At 35.7% G+C, this 22,722-nt stretch overlaps 1 protein-coding gene across 1 annotated transcript in view; it reads left to right on the forward strand.

Moving 5' to 3' along the window:
• Positions 1-22,722, forward strand: part of dock1 (dedicator of cytokinesis 1) — a 710,521-nt gene that overhangs the window by 630,626 nt on the left and 57,173 nt on the right. The window contains exons 46-47 of the mRNA XM_039774569.1: positions 109-285; positions 5,106-5,189. Of these exons, the coding sequence (XP_039630503.1) occupies positions 109-285; positions 5,106-5,189 (261 nt within the window). The remainder of the gene's footprint in view (positions 1-108; positions 286-5,105; positions 5,190-22,722) is intronic.

Here is a 22,722-nt window from a genome sequence, read left to right on the forward strand (position 1 = left end):
GACTATATGCTTAATATTTCTAAAAAAAAAAAAAATCTAAATTTTGAAAGGTAGACTAATGGTCTTGGTAAAGCTTTCATCCATTTTTTTGCTTTTACTCTTATACAGATTGAAATCAGCCCATTGGAGAATGCTATAGAAACAATGCAGTTAACCAATGATAAGATCAACACTATGGTCCAGCAGCATTTGAATGACCCTAACTTGCCCATAAATCCTCTTTCTATGTTGCTGAATGGAATAGTGGATCCTGCAGTGATGGGTGGATTTGCTAATTATGAGAAGGTACTAGTGTTTCTTCTTTCATACTAGCAGGAGTTAGAAATGAACACTTTCAAATAATTATGTATTTGGAAATCCATACCTGGTGCTTGTAACTTAACTGAATGCTTCTTTAAGGAAAAATAAATAAACTCTTTTGTGCAGCATTTTAAAATTTATTGATGGATTGAAATTAGTTGTTACCTGGGAATTGATATTGGCATTAGACTGATGCACTGCTCTTCAAAAGGAGGTTTTCTAGTAGAAGTATGCAAGGGATTCATCTGATCTTCCAACCAATGTGAGTACTACAGGGATGGTTTTCCAATTAGCAGCTACTTCTTTGTGTTTGTTTACATGGTTAAAGCATTCTTTCTACTTGTGTTATGTTTTTGTGATTAATGGTTACCCCTTTAACAATTTGTCACTGAAGTTAAACATCAAAATATTCATTTCCAGCAGTAAAACAGTAGAGACAGTTGCATTGCTCTTCTATATGTCTGTGTTTTTATTAATGTCGCTTAAAGTTTTATTGCCCCTAAGCCAATACATTCAAATTAATAGTGTGCTAAAAAAATCTATGTAAACAGACCAGAAATTTGATATCTGTTATATATATCTAATAATAACTGTAACTTTGTTTTAACTTTCTAATTGAGAGAGCTTTGCCAAATTTGACTGTGTATACATTCATTAATTCAGCATGACATTTGAAAATAGAGCTGAACAGATATTGTGGACCAAGTGAAATTATAATTATCTATTGTAAAGTTAATCATTGTATATGTTATATTTGTTCTTTGCAGACAAGAGACTTACATTATTTACACAAAACCAAAGAGCATTGTGGCCTCTCCATTCTCCAGCTGATCTAACATGCTAATGCACTTCATTGCCCTACTGTGATAGATGCCTGTTAGAGATTAGTTCCATTTCCCATTTTCATCTCTCTTACATTATGCACATCATTCTCTTTCAAAGCATTCATTATCAATGCCATTCATGACATAGTCCACTAACCAGGCTTTTACTTGTCAATTTAGACACCTGCTTAGTACTTTCCACATCAGTAATGAAAAACTTGTTTTTCATTATTGTAACTTTTCGTTTTTTGTCCTATCATTATTTCATATAACTGATCATTGTTTTTTATTAACGTTTAGATTATAATTTCTTCAAATCTGTTTAAAGCTGTTTAGTGGTCTAATATTAAGAGAACACACACAGCTAAATATGTTTTGTAAATAAAACCCAATTCAGGCTAGGATTTAGTAGAGGCATCTTTGGCAGCCATGACAGCTTTGAGTTTGTGTGCATAGGTCTCTACCTTCTTTGTGAAACTGCCAGGTTGCATAGGGATCAAGAGTGGAAAAGCCTTTATCAAGTCCAGCCACAAAGTTTTTAAGCAATTCTTGTGTAGCTTTAGCGTCATGCTTAGGGTAGTTGTCTTGCTGAAAAACAAATCTCCCAAAGCACAGGTTTCTTACAGATTATAAATATGGCATTTAGTCTGATGTCCAAAAAGATCTGTCTGGTGTCCTGAGACCACAGAACCTACTTTTACCTGACATCAGAGTCTCACATTTGACTTCTGGCAAACTCTAGCTGAGATGTTGTGTGTGTGTGTGTGTATGTGTGTGTGTGTGTGTGTGTTTTGTTTTTTTCTCTCTTTGTCACACTCTAATTACGCAGTGACTAGTGAAGCCTCTGGGCATCCACTGTAGCTTGTAAGTCCCTTAAAGGTATCAGAGCCCTCTTATTGGCGTCTTTCACCTGTCTTTTTCTTGCACAATCACTCAGTTTTTGTGGAAGGCCTGCTCTAGACTTAGAGCTGTGGCATACATTTTCCATTTCTTAATGATTAATTTAAATGGACTCAGAGGTATATTTAGTGACTTTTCTAGTATTCATCCCCTGACTTGTGCTTTCAGTCACTTTTGTACAGACTTGCTTGGTGTGTTTTGTTGTCTTCATTGTGTGGGTTAGGTAGGTCAATAATGTGCATATATACTATGATCAATTGAAACCCCTTGGCTAAAGACAGGTGGTCACCTTTGAACTATGTATGTGACTTCTAAAACCAAATGTCTACACCAGTGATGATTTAGATGTATCTTATTAATTGAGCTGCGGTGGGCTGGCGCCCTGCCCAGGGTTTGTTTCCTGTCTTGCGCCCTGTGTTGGCTGGGATTGCCTCCAGGAGACCCCCGTGACCCTGTAGTTAGGATATAGAGGGTTGCATGATGGATGAATGGATATTAATTGAGGCAGGCACTTATGCAATCAATTATTTTGTGTTTATGTTTATAATACATTTAGACCACTTTTCAGAGATCTGTTTTTATCAAAACATTAAAGAATGTTTTTCTGTTGATCAGTGTCAAAAAAGCCAAATGAAATCCACTGTGATTGTATAACAGTTAAATGTAAAAACTTCCAAGTGAGTGAATACTTTTTGTCACTGTATGTGCTTTTTGAGTTTGCAGTTAACCCTTGTCCACATGGGACCTTCAAAAAACATTATTACATACCTAGGGACTTCAGGGACCTGGCATACATATATGAATCACAAATAACAATAACTGTCTAAACATTTATTGAAACCTCTTTCCTGAACACTTATTTTTAAACTAATTTTAATACTTTCAAATTTTAATATTTCATATGCAGTAATTACACAATCAAAGTCTGTTACTCGGCATAATAGAAAGCGTTTACATCTTTATGATCAATGCAACAGTCAGCTAGCTGCTTTGCAGTCCAGTAATTATAAACATATTTGGCCCCTTTGGTGTTTTTTTTGTCCATTTTTCCTTCTATAAGACGTCGTTTCAGGTGATATGGCTTTTGCTGTTTCACTCTGTGCAGCTGCTGCAGTTCCTGGTTACTCTTTACCTTCCACCTCCTTCTCTTTACAATTCACTGATGGCATCAGAAGTATCTCTCTCACTCTGTTGTTAATCATTTGTCTCACCGTTGTGTGCCTCTAAGTCTTCCTCTGGCTCATCATCATCTATCAATGGCAGGACATTTACAAGGGCTTGCTGTGCTGGTAGTGTCCTGCCATTTCTTTTCATATCTCATAACTCTCTAAACTCGTAAATACCTAAATAATAAGCAACAAGATAGAAATGTAACTGTAATTAACATATTTAGATACAAAGAAATTATAAAAAATTTGAAGTGCTGTTTTCAAATGTAGAACTTAAAATGTGCATATTCTTGGTAGTAAATTGTTGCAGATAAAATGAATGAGGTATACCTAGTGAACAGCATCCACACTGTATCATATGATCCTGTGAGGGCTATAAGCATGAAGTCACTAGTGTCCTGAGGAATGTATACAACAGTTAATAAGTAAGCTAGAGCAAAGGCTCAATTGAAAGGATACCAAAGAAGAAGAAGGGAAAGGACAGAGATAGTTGGTGGAGCCTGAAAGAGGAACTGAGTGGGAAAAATGGTGCCGACTATTTACCTTAGAAGAGGAAAAATGTTGGTAGCTGAGCCTACATGGCTTTTCTACAGTATGTCTTTGATTCTCTGTATTTATATCGAATTAGGGATGCCCCGATCAGGTTTTTTAAGGCCAATACTCATCACCAATTTCATGTTACTTGATCGACTAATTCCAATATTGTTTTTTTTTTCTCAATTATCCCCTTAAAAAAACTTTTTACACTAATCTCATGCATAACCAGACGCAAAGAAGAAGCCTCATGTCCTATTTTAAAGTGTGTTTTTATAATTAAACAATAGACCACAAGTGTAAAATGTTCATTTTTTATTAGCAAAATTAAATTCTGTAGGTTTATTGTTCAGTGACTATAGAAATACTAATATAAATACGCTTTCATTAAAATACATACTAATAGAGTATGTACACAATTATGTATCCATTATGCATATGGCATAAAAGAAAATAAAATTATTCTAATTAATTATAAGCATATTATCATATTATTTCATTTTTTTCTGTAGTCTCCCTATTTGAAGCAAAACTTATTTTCTCTCTTAATTTGTTTTCTCTCTCTGTATGTGAGTGTGTGTGTGTGTGTGTATATATATATATATATATATATATATATATATATATATATATATATATATATATATATATATTCTGTATTTATACAGGTGTGTTTTGCTTTCTTCAGTGTATCAGCTAGACATTCATAATTCTTCAGGTTTTGCTGTAAATATGGATTACCATTTTAACTATGTAGTACATGTTTCTTACCAAAACTTATGCTTTCTCAACAAACTTCCCCTTTATTTAATGATTGTGTGAATTAGACGCTGTACAGCACCCGACCCGGCACAGACCCTCTCAGAGGCACAAGTAAAAAACACAAAAGACTTTTATTTTTCTTCAGCTGGAGGGCACGTCTTCCCCGTGAACCCTCCAGCCACAACACAGTCCCAAAGACTTTCAGCAGACTACAATAACACTCCCGTTTCAAATCACCACTCCTCCTTGACAGCCTTGTCCTCTTCCTCCCGAAACTCCATCTCCCATGGAACCCTGCGGGAAACTGAGGCACCATCGTCAACCAGGGAGGCTGCCACCAAGCATCCCGGGTGAGGTACTAAAGAGCCCATGGCTGCTCCCCCGGAATATAAGTAGAAGGGGCGTCCCAGCCGGGCATGGGACCCAGTTGCTCGCCACAATTGATAAGTGAAAAACAGAATACAGTACCAAACTCCGCATGTTTTTCAGCATAAAGTGTAAAGTTTTTCAGCTTTTGATTTGCACATTCTTCTTGGCTAGCATAGATTCATAGTGGAAAATACAAATTGGAGAGTCATTTTGTCATCAATTCTATTATATTCATCTTTGCCAACAGGCTTTCTTTACCGAGAGATACACGCAAGAACATCCTGAGGATCAAGAAAAGATTGAAAAATTAAAAGACCTCATAGCTTGGCAGGTATGTGTGATATTTTTCGAAATAAAAAAAAATTAAAAGCTTAGGAGAAATATCTTTTAAAGATGCTTCATAAAGATTGTTGAGTCTTCCATCATGTAAGCCAAACTTAATTTATCTTCAAAGTTTGAAGTAAAAATATTTAAATATGTTAACTAAGTAGAATGTTAATTCAACTTAGCGGTTTGGCTTTGTGTCAAATGATCATTTACTCATTATGTCCCGAATGGGGTACATTACCTGCATTGTGAGGGAGTGTCAGTTACGGCACTAATGCCGTGTGGTATGATTCCTTGAGGGTGATCCGGCTCATAGGATCCTCATTGTTGACACCTGGCTGCGGCAAATAGAAGGTAATTTCCGGAAAACGGGACTGGACCGCTTGTCTCCCTGAGGAGTTTGCCAGCAAGCACCCCGAGCTGCTTCGTTGTGTGGTGGGTGCAGCAACACACTGTCCTTGTGCATGCTCCCTGACCTGACCTGGCATGTTAATACCTGCTGTGGGAATTGGTGATGGGTTTGCAAGTGTTATAATTGCTATGAATCAGGCCTTGTATGTATGTGTGTGTGTGTGTGTGTGTGTTTTACCGTAAAATCTTATTGTGTAATAATTTAAAGTTACACCTTTGTGAACATTGTCATGCAATGCATAGTTTGTGTCAGTCAATTACATGGTGGAGCTGGCATCTACATGGATACGTAATTTTACCAAAACAAACCCCTCAAAAGGTTTTGAGTCTGGTGTCATGCAACCCCTGGAGCTGGAAATTAAAAAGTTATCAAAGACTTTTGCTGCATGAAAGTGGGATGGCATCTTAAATTGGTGTGTCAGTCAACTGTATTCTCCAACTATATCTCCTTGTAGACCAATGAATGCTTCATTAAATGGTATTTTAATTGATGTCGGCAGCATGCATTTCAACACTTAACAAAAGAAAAGCTAATGCTTGTTAGGTTATAAATGATTTATGCATATTAATTAGAAAATGTATCATTTTAGTTACATAAATGCTTAACTTTCCATTCAGTCAGTGAATCTGAGTTTTACCTTGTTATTCTGTATGGCATTTTATGTTCTCATGATAAAATACTGCCACTGCCCACTTTTTCCTGGTAAGCATGCTCATTTTATTTTCTTATGTTGTCACTTAATATTCGGATTATCCCAGAGGTGCAGATTATTCAGAATTTCAAATATAAGCCATTTCATCAAAAGCTGTCTCTATCAGCAGAAAATCTTTTAGGTCTTTTCTCTAGACCAACGTTTCTCAACCTTTAAGTGTTTGCGACCCGAGTTTTCATAACAGTTTTAATCGCAAACCCAACATTTTTTTTGAAATGTAGATGCATATTTTATTATACCTACTTAACTTTTATCGACATTTATCTAACTTTATATTTATTGTTCTAGTATCAGAATGTAGTTTAAGTTAATTTATTTTGGTTTCAACAGATGTTTTTTTCATATTTTTAATACTTGTTTTCTTTTTTTCACATCTTCATGCCCACCTTTTTGTTACTTCATGCCCCCCTAGGGAGGCCCGCCCCACAGGTTGAGAACCACTGCTCTAGACCTTTTCAAGTTACTATTTATATCATTTAAAAAGATTTTTAAGGCTTTTCTCCATTTAAACTTGGTTCAGATGAGTCCAAAAGGAAAGGTTCGTAGGGAGCCTCTGACCAGGAGAGAGCTTGACTCTTTACCTCTCAAATAGCTCTCATAATGCATTTGGCACTTTGTCTTATATAAATGGATAACATGATCAATTATAACATTCATACTCTGAATTTATAGTAATGTTTTGTAAAATATGAATATATAATGCCTAATCTTCATATTATGTTAAACTGAAATGGCCTACATTATTGTTACATTTTTTAATCCTTTTTAAGAACAGCCATTTTTTTCACTTTCATCTGCACAAACTGTGATATGTCTGTGCAGTTTTTCTCTAAATGAATGAGATTTCTTTTCATAGCAATTTACACCATACCATGTTGACTCCACACATGGTTTAGGCAAACAATGAGGGTGACAGGAGATTTTTAGTTGACTGGCCATTAGTTCGTGTAGCAAGTGTTTATTTTTTTATTTATTCTTATTTCTGGATGTAATTATTATTTGAAAAGTTCTGAGTTATAACATTTTGGTAAGATATTTTGTCTACTGTGTTGTAAATATCCAGTTCAGAATTTTTAACTTAGAAAGCATTTTTAAATTATGTGCCAGACCAAGTTTTTCAGTAACATTCTTAACCTTGTATTATTTATAAAGATGTATTTAAACAATCCTTACATTTCAATGATAGAAATAAAACCTGAAAAATATATTGTTTTATCCTTCATGTTTATATGAAGGAATATATTTCATTATTTATATATATATATATATATATAAACTGTGACGTAAAAACTATTAAGAAAATCACAAGCATAATAAGTGCTTAACTAATTCCAGTTGTAATATTACCATTTTATCTTTAAGGCTGTTCTGATCATAACCGGATTTTCTGAATTGCTGAATATTTAAAGCTCAATTCCACCCACGTTCAAAAACGATTTAAAATGCATGAATTGATCAAAAAAAGATCCTGTTTATGCAAAGAAAGAAAATTGCCACACACTGTAAAGAAGTCTTTTTCCTTTTCCCTTTTGACGTGTATGTACTTAAGTGCCTGAAACTATAATTAAAATTTTAAAAGAAAAAGCTCTTTTCTGTGGGATGTACAGATCCAGCAGCCACACTGGAAAAGAAGACAGATTTTATTACCTTAAGTCAAGTTGAGTGCACTTTCAGAGCTCGGTGACAGATAATTGTTTATATGTTATGTATTGGGAGCTGTGAAGCTGCATACATAATCTAGGAGTTTTAATGCAGAAGTACAGACAAGGAATAGCATTTGTTTCCTCAGCTTCCTGACAGTTATACTGGACAAAATGAAATTGTAATGATTCAATTGGATCCAGTCTCCTACCTCCATCTCTTCTAGACCTTTTTTTTTTTCATATTTGAAATTTTCTCAATATCATAAATTATTTTATTAAAGTTGACTTTTAATATATGCAGTATTATAATAGTAAATACTATTGAAGTACACAAGTCTTCCAATATAAATAGCCTTCAGTTTTGTAATGGTATTGGCATGTAGTGTATATCTAAAAATCATTTACAATACTATTTTGCTGTATTCAATATTTTAATATGCTCTGCATTTTATAAAGTCAGTGTGGCTAGATACATATTAACTCTGTTGTAGTCAAATAATCTTAGCATTGTTGCCAGAACCTAAATTAGCAGGCAGCATTTTCACTTTTATTTTAACTTGGTTAATTAATTTATTTAAGTATGGGAAAACCTACGCTAATATACATTTTAACAAATGGTGAATTAGGAATTATATTTTATGTTTGTATATTTGAAATTTTGGCTGTCCTCTCTGTTCTTTAAATTCCCTAAAACAAATAATAGCAGTTCTCCATTCTGATTACGCTGCACTATTTTATCTAACTAAATGTGTTTCATTTCCTTTGGGTTTAAACTATAATCTTATTTAATGCCTGCCTTTAATCCATAGTCCTATTTATATATTGATTTAAAGCAACTTTTGAGCTGTTGCTTATTAAAGTTCCATTTTGCTTTTCAGCTGGTAGCTATAAAACTGCAGTTGCACACTTTCTGTTTGCTTTCCAGAGTATTTGAGATCTTCACATATACCTCTGAATTAAACCCTGTTCTGCTCACAGAAGTACTGCATGGTACATAGATTGGGTTTTGGATGCAGTCTGTTCATCATTACAACACTGTCGTGCTATCGGACATATGCCATCTGTTTACTAAACATGTATTTCAGTATTAGAGATACCAAGTTGTTCCTTACAAATTAAACCAAATAAATCTGATTTCTAATTTTTAGAATACTTTTAGACCAAATGATATGGGATTTCAGATATACCTTTTTAATAACCTTGTCAATTAAACACCAGCAAAAAAATTGTGTCCCACCACAATTTTTGCTATATACTCATGACAAGAAAAATATATTTTTTGTTTTGTATTGAAGTTTATTTGGCAAGTAAACATTTACCTTATAGGAAATGTATACTTAGAAGCCAAATATCAAAACTTGCTGACATTTAAAAAGGACATTTTTGGCACAATAAAATCACAGAGGTAAAAACACTAAGACAGACACAGTTCATAATAAATAAACTAAGTCAGACAGATTTTTTTATACATCATCTTTCCACCAATCACTTTGCCAAGAGAAGATAAATATGTTTCCTCGTATTCCGAAGACACCAAACATTGGTTAAAATTCATATAACTTGGAATTATCAGGTACATTTTTGATCAAAAGCAAGAAGGCATACAGCGCATCCGGAAAGTATTCACAGCACATCACTTTTTCCACATTTTGTTATGTTGTATATATTCCAAAATGGATTAAATTCATTTTTTTCCTCAGAATTCTACACACAACTCCCCATAATGACAACGTGAAAAAAGTTTACTTGAGTTTTTTGCAAATTTATTAAAAAAAAAAAAATTGAGAAAGCAAATGTACATAAGTATTCACAGCCTTTATCATGAAGCTCAAAATTGAGCTCAGGTGCATCCTGTTTCCCCTGATCATCCTTGAGATGTTTCTGCAGCTTAATTGGAGTCCACCTGTGGTAAATTCAGTTGATTGGACATGATTTGGAAAGGCACACACCTGTCTATATAAGGTCCCACAGTTGACAGTTCATGTCAGAGCACAAACCAAGCATGAAGTCAAAGGAATTGTCTGTAGACCTCCGAGACAGGATTGTCTCGAGGCAAAAATCTAGGGAAAGTTACAGAAAAATGTCTGCTGCTTTGAAGGTCCCAATGAGCACAGTGGCCTCCATCATCCATAAGTGGAAGAAGTTTGAAACCACCAGGACTCTTCCTAGAGCTGGCCAGCCATCTAAACTGAGCGATCGGGGGAGAAGTTCCTTAGTCAGGGAGGTAACCAAGAACCCGATGGTCACTCTATCAGAGCTCCAGAGGTCCTCTTTGGAGAGAGGAGAATCTTCCAGAAGGACAACCATCTCTGCAGCAATCCACCAATCAGGCCTGTATGGTAGAGTGGCCAGACAGAAGCCACTCCTTAGTAAAAGGCACATGGCAGCCCGCCTGAAGTTTGCCAAAAGGCACCTGAAGGACTCTCAGTCCATGAGAAACAAAATTCTCTGGTCTGATGAGACAAAGATTGCACTCTTTGGTGTGAATGCCAGTCGTCATGTTTGGAGGAAACCAGGCACCGCTCATCACCAGGCCAATACCATCCCTACAGTGAAGCATGGTGGTGGCAGCATCATGCTGTGGGGATGCTTTTCAGGGGCAGGAACTGGGAGACTAGTCAGGATAAAGGGAAAGATGACTGCAGGAATGTACAGAGACATCCTGAATGAAAACCTGCTCCAGAGTGCTCTTGGCCAAGATATCAAAGGAGTGGCTTCAGGACAACTCTGTGAATGTCCTTGAGTGGCCCAGCCAGAGCCCAGACTTGAATCCGATTGAACATCTCTGGAGAGATCTTAAAATAGCTGTGCACCAACGCTTCCCATCCAACCTGATGGAGCTTGAGAGGTGCTGCAAAGAGGAATGGGCGAAACTGGCCAAGGATAGGTGTGCCAAGCTTATGGCATCATATTCACAAAGACTTGAGGCTGTAATTGCTGCCAAAGGTGCATCGACAAAGTATTGGGCAAAGGCTGTGAATACTTAAGTACATGTGATTTCTCAGTTTTTTTGTTTTTAATAAATTTGCAAAAACCTCAAGTAAACTTTTTTCACGTTGTCATTATGGGGTTGTTGTCTGTAGAATTCTGAGGGAAAAAAAATAATTTAATCCATTTTGGAATAAGGCTGTAACATAACAAAATGTGGAAAAAGCGATGCGCTGTGAATACTTTCTGGATGCACTGTATAAAGTAGTTTTGTGTTACACTGATATAGGGAACAGTGAGCAATTACCAGGCTCCAAAAAACTAACTAAAATTACAGCTCCTCATAAATCCTTTAGGGGCCTCCACATCTGCTAACCTGTTCTGACATTTGAAGCACTCCTCATAAAATGTGATTTGCCCACTTGAGCACATTGTGGCCTTACTTAATTCTGATTATCACTTTTAATGTGAAGATGGGTAAATGTTGAACTATATCATGAAGGAATACGCTTAATGCAGTACACATTTACTCTTGTGCTCTCTTAGGAATGTGAGGTACTGAACAATTAAACTTAAAAAATATGAGAATTGCATTACAGTTCTGTTTCACTTTTGTGTAATACATCTGACCTGTCTGTTTTTAAAGAGTCCTGTAGGAATCCTTAGAGTTCAAATTTAATACACATCCTTTATGTGGGCACTCGCATTAGCTAGCAAACCCCTATTTCAAATGCGCATTTGTTTTACATTTACTGGTCACCTTATGTCTTCTGTGGTGTTGAACACCTTGAAGTTAATTAATCCCAATTATTCACCTGCCTTTTGGTGTTTTAAGAAGGGCAGCAAACTCAGTAAAGGTTAAATCTTGCTCAGAGTTGAATGTGCTAACAATTGATATTGCACATGTCAATATAAAATTAATATGTATCATGAGATAGCTTAAAGAACCCACAATGTTTTACAATTACAGTAATGTTGAAATTTCATTTTTGCTTATGGCATAATTTAAAAAGGTCTTTATATTTGTACGATGATCATTTTAAGACTAGCCTCTGCTGCTATTTTGTTTTTATTTTTTTTGTTTGGTTTTTTCCATTATTAAAAATTAACAGAAAACATGCGGTCAAACATTGGAACCTTGCCTTGTTACACAGATCTCCATAACTTGTAAATGATGCTAAATCATCAGGCATTGTAAGAGACATTTTTATTCTCCTTCCGCTCTCTTTTTGATGTAGAAATACATCTACTTGGGAAGTTTTATGTAGGTAGCAAGATGTTGCGTCTTTATTATTTCTGTAACCAAAATCTCTGAAACTGCACATACATCACTGTTCTTAGTAATGGTTTCAGGTAGTAATAACTATTATGTGATGTTACTTTTACAAACTGGCTGGTTTAACTTGTCTGACTGATTTTAAAATGTCCCTTATCAGAGAGGTTTTTCAGTGAAAAATTCACATGGTACACTTTTCATGTTATTAAAAAGAGGCTTCTAGGGTAGAAAAAAATGTCATCCCATTGTAATTTATTATTCACTGGCCTGGTGTACAAACTAAAAGTTTCACATTCTGAAATATTTTAAACTGAGAGAAGGATATACTCTTTGTCTAATGGCATTATTTTTGTGGTAAGGCTTCAACTTGCTGTCTGAGTCGTTGATTAAACAAACATTGTATTTAGCAAAAAATATGTTTTGATGTACAGAGTTTATTTTATAAAATAATCTTGCAGATCTGGTGCTTCTTACTTTTTATCAGGAATTTGTTGTTTTAGTTGATATTCTTTTCTCCATACCATTTAACGTCTCAGATTAGAGAGTCACACAATAATTCTAGGCCGAAATCAACAAGTAGAACACTTTCGAGATCTTGAGATTTCTGAAATTCTTGAGTATTTTTTGAAAGTGACAAAGAAGTGTCCCAGTATGTCATTGTAATATCAAATTGAACACAAGTCCATTACTGGATAAACTCTAATTATAGAAGGAACTTCACACAGTGGCCTGAGAATTAAGCAAAGAACCCTGTATTGAACTTCCAGCATCCACAACCAACCTAATAAGCCGAAAAAACAGCTAATGGTTAAGTTTTGATATCACCATTTAGTATATTTCTGTGATTATGGCAATCCTTTTAAATTGAGCATTAGCATTTTTTATCTATTCTTCAACTGATGGAAATCAAATCATATTTTACAATTTTTGATTTGAAAATTGTATAGGGAAATCACATACCTTTTACATTTTACTCAAAAATCTGTTTATTTTTTATCATTTTTGATAATTTTCTAATATTTTTTGGACATTTAAAATACAGTGCACTTAAATGTGCGGTAAGGAAGATTTTATTGTAAGTTGTTTAAAAAAAAAAGCATTTAAAATTAAGTTGTGTTTATCCTTCTTAAAATGTTTAAGTTAAACAGGTAACATGTGCCTGTGATTTACCTTTGAATATTTAAGCTGAATTTGTTAATTACAAATTTAGTCTGATTAGTGTTTTAAAGCTTTGCTAGCACTGGTAGACATGAAATAAGCATTAGAGATATAGGATTTTGGTACAGCCTTATCTACATTTCTATTGCAAAAACAAATGGAGAGTAGGCAAAACAAAATTTAAAAACCTGAAATTGCTAGTTAAAGTAAGTGAGCATCCACTGTTCTTTTTTGCAACCTTATTTCCTCATCCACGAATGTGAAGGCATCTCTTCTTTAATATCACCAGCCGCTTTCACCCTGTTGAGTATAGCTCCACTATCAAATTAAAGTTAACTTGGAATGGCAATGAAAACATGAAGATCTTTTTTGGAAGGAATCGATTAGTCAGGAGAGGCCAGAAAAATGTAGTTTCTGAAAATGTCACGTGAAATTCAAATTTTTCTGTGATGTAATGAAATGATTAAACTCCTTTCCCTACAGCACATTCTGTTAAATCCCCAACACCATTGCCCAAATTTCTTCATCACTACCCTGAAGCTTTTCAGAATGAATGACAAAATGGATGAATCTAAATATAGTAGAACTCTTAGGGCAAATTAGAATGAGTTTGCATACTGTCAATAGTCTGTGGTAGTAATGCAACTATTAAGATTCTCATTATACTATGCACACAAGACAGAAAACCTGAATTTAGCTGAAAGTGTAAGAGAGAAAACTGCATTTCACCTTCCTTCCTGAATGTAATCTGAAGCACACAGACAAAGGCAATGCTAAGAACTGTTTGTTGTACCGGCGATCAAAGATACGATATCCCATGACCACTAACAGATTGGACAAAGGCAAGACCGTAACAACAGACAGCTTCTTCACAGTGCTTTCCCCGCTAATAGACTGCTTTACCGCAGCACAGCTCTGCTTGGCACCAAAACGTAAAGTGGGACTTCCACCTGAAGCTACAGTCACTTTAGTACTTAAGCAATTCAAGATGCTAGTGTTTAGATCTGGCAGTGTCATGCTGATGGTGTATGCTCCCAAAAAGAAGAAGTCAGTCTGCATTTTCAGTAGCATGCACTAAAACGTGGAGTACAGGCAAGATCAGAAAAAAACAAAAACATGTTCAAATGGCATAGTGTTTTCAAATAGTGACTTTATCATGTATGTTATCATGCAGGAATTTAAGGTGGGCCGGGATTACAATGTTTTTCATAGTCTTAAGGGGTTCTAGTGTTAAATGCATCGAAATTTTCAACTGAAACTCTTAATATTGTCACTATTGTTAAATCAAAATCAGATTTTATTTGTTACATACAAATTATACATACAGCATACTATGTAGTAAAATACTTAGTTCCTCAACTCTAATGACTGTGCCTTTAAGAAGAATGTAAAGGAATAATAACAATGTATGACTTTATAATTATAGCTAACAATATGACTTAATTGTAAATATCTGATGAATTATAACTGAATGATTAACTTAAATAATATGATGTTTAAGAGTTCACAGTAGGGTGTCATGTAATTCTAGACACTTATTCAATGTGTGAATGGATTGTGACTATAAGCTCATCCTCATTCTCTAAGAATTGGACTTTAGGCAGTGGCACTGTTTACATGACCATAGCACAGAAAAGAGGCTGTTTTGGGGATGGCAGGTGTCACAGATAATTCTATTTCTCCTGGATCGACATTTCTTGGTTTAGATGTTCTGGAAGTTAGGGCGTGCATACCTAGTAATTTGTTGAGGTGACTCCACCACTCTTTGCAGAGTCTTACAGTCATGCTCTGTGCTGTTTCAGTGATATTTCCTGTCAGAGTAGTTTCGGTGTTGAATATTTAAAAGTTGTTTAGGATCTGGTAGAGAAGCCTAAAATCCCTCAGGCATTTGAAGTGTTAAACATTTTGGCATGTCTTCTTCACAAAATGTATATGTGCTTAGATCAGGCCAGGTTATCCATGATATTGACACCAAGGTAATTGAAATTGTCCACCCGGGTGCTGTTATTACTGAGGGGACAATAGTAGTATTATTGTTTTCTCCCAGAGTCCAAAATTGGCTCCTTTGTCTTGCTGACATTTAAGAGTATACAGTTGTTCTGAAACCAGTGTGAAAAGACTCTCCACTTTATCCAGGTAAGCCTGCTGATAATTGTTAGATTTTAGGCTTACCACAGCTGTATACTCGGCAAACTTGACAATGATGTTAGAATCCTGTGCAGCCATGCGGCCATACAGCATGTGTAGAGGGAGTACAGCAGTGAATCTTTGCATTACAGCTGTCATTATACAGTATGGAGTATAGCAATGATCAAGAGTGCTGTGCCCTCTGGTTGAATATGTTCTTTGATGATAAAAGTTCGGCATTTCCTTTTTAAGACTAGCTTTGTTGAAATTACTACACATGAAGAGGACAGCATCCAAGCTATTAATTCTGGAGGCAATTGAGTGTCTCATGTAATTCTATCAGGGCAGTGTCTGACCACTTGAGGTGGAGTATGCATGGCCATGACATTGACCGATATAAACTTCCGAAGAAGACAAAATATTTTGTATTTTGTCTTCAAGAGCGCCAGTAGCATGATAAAACCATTGTCTCCTGCTGTCATACCAGATGTTCTTGGCTATGAGACACACACCACTACCTTTCGATTTGCTGGACTTCTGTGTTCTGTCCAAACATTAAACAGCATGTAAATTAGCAAGGTAATTCACCCCAGTATTGTCACAATTTGAGGAAGAGCTGATCTCAGCCTTTGTTAATGTAGAATATAAGCATTAAAGATTAACATGAAATAACATAAATAACCTGGTGTAATCCAATTCAGGATCATTGGGACAACCCTGGATGGGATGCAAGTTCATTGTTGGACTCACTCACTTATACACACATTGAATACACGAATGCTTTAGCGATGCTGAAGAAAGGTTCATGCAGGCTGGGGGAGAGCACCCATACAGATAGTGACCAGATCCATGAGACAGTGCTAACTACTGTTCCAATGTCGCACCAAAATAAAAATAATTTTGAATAATTATATTCATAGTAATATGGCTCACTGTCATATAAAGCAAATCATACTAGATAGCTTTATATGTATGCCTATTCCTCGTATGTCCCTTAAAATTAGGTTTGGTATGTATTTGGATTCCTTTCTGATTTTGTAAAGTGGTGATTAAATTCAGCATACACTGTAATCTCATTGTGTCTTATGTGTCATGAATTAAAAATTAACAATAAAATAATTAACAAGCATACTTGACAAGAATGAAGTAAGATGGCGCCTGTGTGTGTGGCTAGCCATCTGCTTCTGCTTTCGCTTTGCTCTGTTTTGTTTTTGTTTGACTTGTTTATGTCTTTTTTTTTTTACCCCCACAATATCTTTTCTTTGCTGGTCTATGCTCGTCAGACTCTTTAAAAAGTAATATCAACAGTTGACGTACTTTTTAATTATGACCGTACATGCCAGAGTACCTGTCTTCAATGTTTTCTGCTAGATACTGTATGCCAGTGTACCTGTGGAGTAGGCCCTGCCTTTTGTCCCAAAGGAAGCATCACAGAAGACAAGGAAAATGTGGGGGCGTACTCGTGAAGCTTAAAACTTAACTGGCATCTTCTCTGGTGCTTCATGGAACTTATGTATAAATGGATCTGACCTGTTGTTTCAAACCACCATGATCAGCTCCACTGTTAACGATCACCGCATTTTTACAGGGGTAGAGTGGATTCTCGGCGCCTTCATCAGCTGGGTCGCATATCCCAATGGTCCGGCAAATTGACTTGATTGAAGATAGTTCTGGTAAATGATAGATCTCTAGCTAAAAAAACATTTCTTTTAAATGATTTCTTCACCTCACAAGGACTACATTTTTTATTCGGAACTGAAACATGGCCAACTGTGTGTGTTAACCCGTTTCACTGAATTCATACCTCCAGACTGTACATTTTTAGTTCCCCCAAGGTCTGCTGGTTGAGGGATTTGGATTGGAGACAGTATTTTAAAACCGATATTACTATAGCCAATTGAAAAATGACAGTTATTCCAGCTTTGAATTACAGTTGTTTAAAATGAACCAATCTTGCTCTGTGTTATGTGCAGTCCTCTAAAATTAACAAATATTTTATATGTGATTTCTCTGAAGTCCTGTCAGGATTTACTGTAAATTATGAAAGACTTTTAACTCTTAGGGATTTTAATATTCATGTGTGCTACCTGAATAAACCTCTTCTTAAAGACTTTTTAAACCTCATTAGTTCATTTAAACTTGTTCAGTTTGTGAGAGGCCCAACACATGTGCATGGACGTTAGACTTTGTTTTATCAAAAGGTTTATCTATCTGTAACAGTGGTATTGGTGATGCTTGTTTATTTGACTGCATGTCTGTAATAACTGCGGCTCTCTTACCTTACCAAACAGTCAGCATTAGTAGTGAGACTTGCTGCTCTCGCATAATGAACACTACCACTACTAGCAAATTTTCTGCCATTTTTATGGATGCTCTGCATTTTTCCCCAGCTTCAGCTGAGCACTGACAGTCTATGCACTTAGTTTAATGGTACTTGTTCTAACATTTTAGACTCTGTTGCTCCATTTAAAGTCAAATGATGTTTAAATGATGCCACTCGTACCCTGAGGTGGGCATGAGGGTGAGCAGAGTGCAAGTCAAAAAGGATAAGCTTCATGTGTCCTTTGATATTATAAAAACAGTTGTCTAATTATGAGAAAGTTGTAAAATCTGGTAGGATAAAGTACTTTTCAGATGTTATTTCAAAAAATTGTCATAGACCTAGAGTTTTATTTTATACTATTAAAACTGTTCTTGACTCGTCTGTTCCTACGTGGCCTGACATTACACCAACAGTCTGCAAAGATTAGATCCCACTTTACACTCTCTGTTGATGACTTGTCTGTCCCTACTATAGGTACAGCTCTTTTTCATCAGTTTGAGCCTGTATCTCTCTCTTTTTTGGCATAAGTAATTATTAATAATTAACATCAATTATTAATAATAAATATTATTATTAATCCTCAACCTGTTAACTCGATATTGTTCCTACTTGTCATCTTAAAGGTGGTCAGACCTAGCATTTTGGACATTATAAATAGTTGCCATGAAACTAGTTCCATCCCAGCCTTTTGTAAACATGCTGTGGTGCAGCCTTTAATTAAAAAAACAAATGTGGACTTTACAGACTTCTCAAACATCAGACCCATTTCCAAGTTTCCCTTTCTTTCTAAAATTATGGCGAAGGTTGTCTTTCTGCAGCTGCAAACTTTCTTAAATGTAAATGGCATTTTTGAAGTATTTCAGTCTGGTTTTAAGACACACCACAGAACAGAGTCTTCACTTCTAAAGCATTTGACAATCTCCTTTTAATAAGTGATTCTGAAGATACTGCTGTCTTATTGCTGTTAGATCTGACTACAGTATGCGGTGGGTATACGAGAAATTGATTTTGGAATGGCTTGGATCATACCTCACAGGCAGAAGGTTTTCAGTCAGCATGGGTAATTTCTGCTGATCCTCGGCCTTTATCACCTGTGAGGTCCCTCAAGGATCTGTGCTGGGGCCTATTCTTTTTTCACTCTGCATCGCCCTTAGGGACTTTTTTTTAAAAAAACACAATTTTTCTTTCTATTGCTACGCAGGTAATATGCGGGTATTTTTTCCATTTAAACAGATCAATACTAATTCTGTTAAACCTTTAGAAGACATTAAAACATGTATGGTGTGTTTTGGACCTTCTGATCATATTTGTGCTACAGAAATTAATCTTGGTCCCATAACCACCTACTGTAAACCCTTTGCAAAAAATCTTGGTGTGATATTTGATAAAAATTAACTCCATTGTTAAAGTTTGTTTCTATCAGCTCAGGATATTAGCTAAGATCAAGCCCTTTCTTTCTGTTCTTGATTTTGAAACACTAATTCATGCATTTGTCTTTACTCTGATTAACTATTACAACTCATTATACACTATATGTTAATTAGTCATCCCTTACTTGTCTTCAGTTCATCCTGAATGCTGCTGCCTGGCTTCTAACAGGCACAAAAAAACATAATTACATCACACCAGTCTTGGCTTCTCTTCACTGGCTTCCTGTTCGATACGGGATTGAGTTTAAAATTTTACTGTTTGTTTTTAAGGCCCTACATGATTTTGCTCCCTTTTAATCTTATTGACCTCTTACACCTTTACTCTTCTTCATGATCGCTGAGGTCCTCTGACCAGATGTTATTGTTTGTGCCAAATTCTAGACTTAAGCTTAGAGAGGGCCATGCTTTTGCAGTAACTGCCCCCAAGCTTTGGAATAGTCAACCTTTTTACATTAGACCAGCACCAAATTTTGCCACTTTTGATTGCCCCCTGAAATTTATTATTTGCTTGCTCACCCCCCAACCCCTCTCTCTGGGGGCACATGCTTCACGTTGCCACTTCGCATCTCTGCCACTCACGTTGTGAAGGGGAGGGCTGAATACACGCTAAGGAGATGCGGACAGTTCAGCTGCTGCTACCGAGCTGCATGATCTGCATGTTGTGCTGCACAACAATCATTTAAAAGCCTGTATAGCAACTGTCCTTTTGTCTCACTTCCTAATTTCCAAAGACGTTAAAGTATGTCCGAGAAATTGTAAGTAGGGCGTGACTTGCAAGAAGTCTCGCAGGATTCCAAAGTGTCTCTCCAAGATGATCACGTCTCGACATGCGCCACAGTGCCCTCTTTCAGTTGCAAGGAGTACGCGACAAGTGTTTCGCCCTAATTCTGGGCTCATCAGGCGTACACACTCACTGCACCCCCTCTCGGGGATCGGACATCAGCGTCAGATGAGCCCAGAATTAGGGAAAAACACATGTCGTGTACTCATTGCACTATTTGACAGTAAACTATTCAATCATATATAAATATATATATAATATACTGTATGTCTTTGGTGTATTTATGGAAGCTGTAGAGCACTTTGGTTGATGTCTGTCGTTTTTAAATGTGCTCTATAAATAAGATTTGACTTGCCTTTGATACTTTTTCAGTAACAATAACAGAAGAACAACAATCTCCAAACAGTATGTGGTGTTTTTTTTTCTTCTACTTCTTTTTGCCAATCTGGTTTAAATTTTGGCCACTATACTTGGCCTCTAATATTGTATATAAACACAAATTATTTCTTATTTAGAAAACACCTGGTGTGTTTAACCTTTGAAGATGTCCTCTCCATGTTAGCATCTCTATAATTCTCTTCAGTGAAGTATTATAGAGTACATCCATTACATTGCTTCTTTCTTTAGCAGAATAGTAGATCAGAAAAAGGCTATTTCTTTTTTGTTTTATGGCAGTTGTGTTATCAGCCTCTGGTCATAGGTGTAATTGAGAACATTCACTGGTAATCTTAATGAGAATCGGAGGACGTAAATTTGCTGGCATTTTTGTGTGTGTATGCGGGTGTGTGTGTGTGTTCAAACTAATTAATGCTTGCCACCAGTTTAAGCCATGCTAAAAATAAAAGACTAGACCAGTCTATATGGTTTGCTTTATAACATTCCCCTTAGTGGTGATTAATGAGATTTGCTCCTTACAGGAAATAACCAATAAAATGGTATGTTTTGTTTCACTGAAATAATTGCTCACTTGGGGTGCAATCAGAGCATGAAACAATCTAATGATTGTTGAGGGGTTTCTCCTAACCTTGCTTAATAAACTAACTCTCTAGACTTATATATACAGTAAATGTAACTATATTTAACAGCATACTGTAACTGGCACTTGTTCAGAAAAAAGAGTCAACAAGAATACATTTTAAAAGCTTCATTTTCTAAAACCAAGCTGGATAGAATGCAGTTTTCTGAAAAGAAATGTTTTTTCAAATGTTACAAAAATTGAGACAGCTGCACAGTGGTTAGTACTGGTGATTCATAGCACTAGGAACCTGGACTTGTTCACTATGTTGTCTGTCTATATGTGTTCAAGTATCCTACTTGTTTCTGTGCAGGATTTTCTTTTCAAAGCATGTACCCATTATTTTAATTATGAGTGTGGGTGAGTATTAGAAAACATAGGCTCAGAAAATAAATTAACTAATGAACTAATTTAATGAAATTAAACTTTTGAACTAAATTAAATTGCTATCTTTATTCCTGTTAACCACTCCTGTTTTTCTGTCAGAATGTGGTTTAAAGCTCATTTCCTTTTTTTGTTTCTTTTTTTATTGTCTTCATAGTTAACATTTGTTACATTGTTGATTTTATTCACACCACTGTTTCTGTTATTCTGTAGTTACTTCATCTGGTAGTTCCTATTAAAAATAACATAAATATGCATATTAACAGTAATATTTATACTTATGTGTTAATACTTTAAATAAATTTGAAGTATTAACAATACAGCAATGTCATTTCTATAAGAGAGTCATCCTAAAAGCAGTTGATATTGAACTATTGTTATTGGCTTTCAAAACATGAGGTTATATTGTTTTTCAGTTATCTGCAAGAGTTTTTGAAAAGTCTTTCTGCTCCATCAACTCTTTTGACTTCTTTAGCTCATTCAGGATTAAGTTAATGATAGGGACATTGACTTGGCTGTTTAAACATTCCAAGAAATAGTCAAAATCGTTATAGAGAACAAATATATTCTTTAATTAAGCATCAGCAAAATTGCATGCTGCAGTCTGAAAACCTTGAAAACAAATAAGCTTTGGCCGCACTCATTTTGCACTAGTATTTGCAAAGAGGCTTATTGAATGTGAGTGCAACTTGATCTGAGCACAGTCTCTATTTTGTTGTCAGTGTACCTTTACAGGAAATCACAGCATGTAAACGTGAGATAATAGACTGTCCCTTTTTCGTAACTTTTTATGATTTTGCTTCAGGTTAGTCATTTTCTAAATTGCTTAGTTCTGAACAGGGTTGTGGGGGTAATCTAAAAAATAAGTGCAGCTTATCAAAACAAACAGTTACACAATATATGTGAGGGCATACAAAGAGCCATATGAAGCGCAATAAATAATTAGAGCATAGTAAACCAGCTTTACATGTTCTTTTTTGACACAGGATACATCTGCTACCATCACCTGCTTTATCATATACTAGCAAAATATCCGCGCTTCGCAGCGGTGAAGTACTGCCTTAAAATTTTTATTAAGAAGAAAATTAAACATTTTCAAACTGAGGGAAAATATACCAATAATTATTTGTTAAGGATCTCTTTGTATACCACATTGTGAGTTCGGCCCTCCGGTTGTAATATGAACAAGCTGTGCGCTGAGCTTACTCTTGAACATGCAACGTACAGTTGGCCATGTGAACAGTAATCTTGTTTCATATCTCACAGCTTGGATTGCTGCTGTCATAATCGGTTTGATTTTCATGGTTTGTTTCAATTACGACAGTATTTGCAGGACTTGTGTTGAAGT

The sequence above is a fragment of the Polypterus senegalus genome, chromosome 1 (assembly GCF_016835505.1).
Source record: "Polypterus senegalus isolate Bchr_013 chromosome 1, ASM1683550v1, whole genome shotgun sequence".
Taxonomy (NCBI): domain Eukaryota; kingdom Metazoa; phylum Chordata; class Cladistia; order Polypteriformes; family Polypteridae; genus Polypterus; species Polypterus senegalus.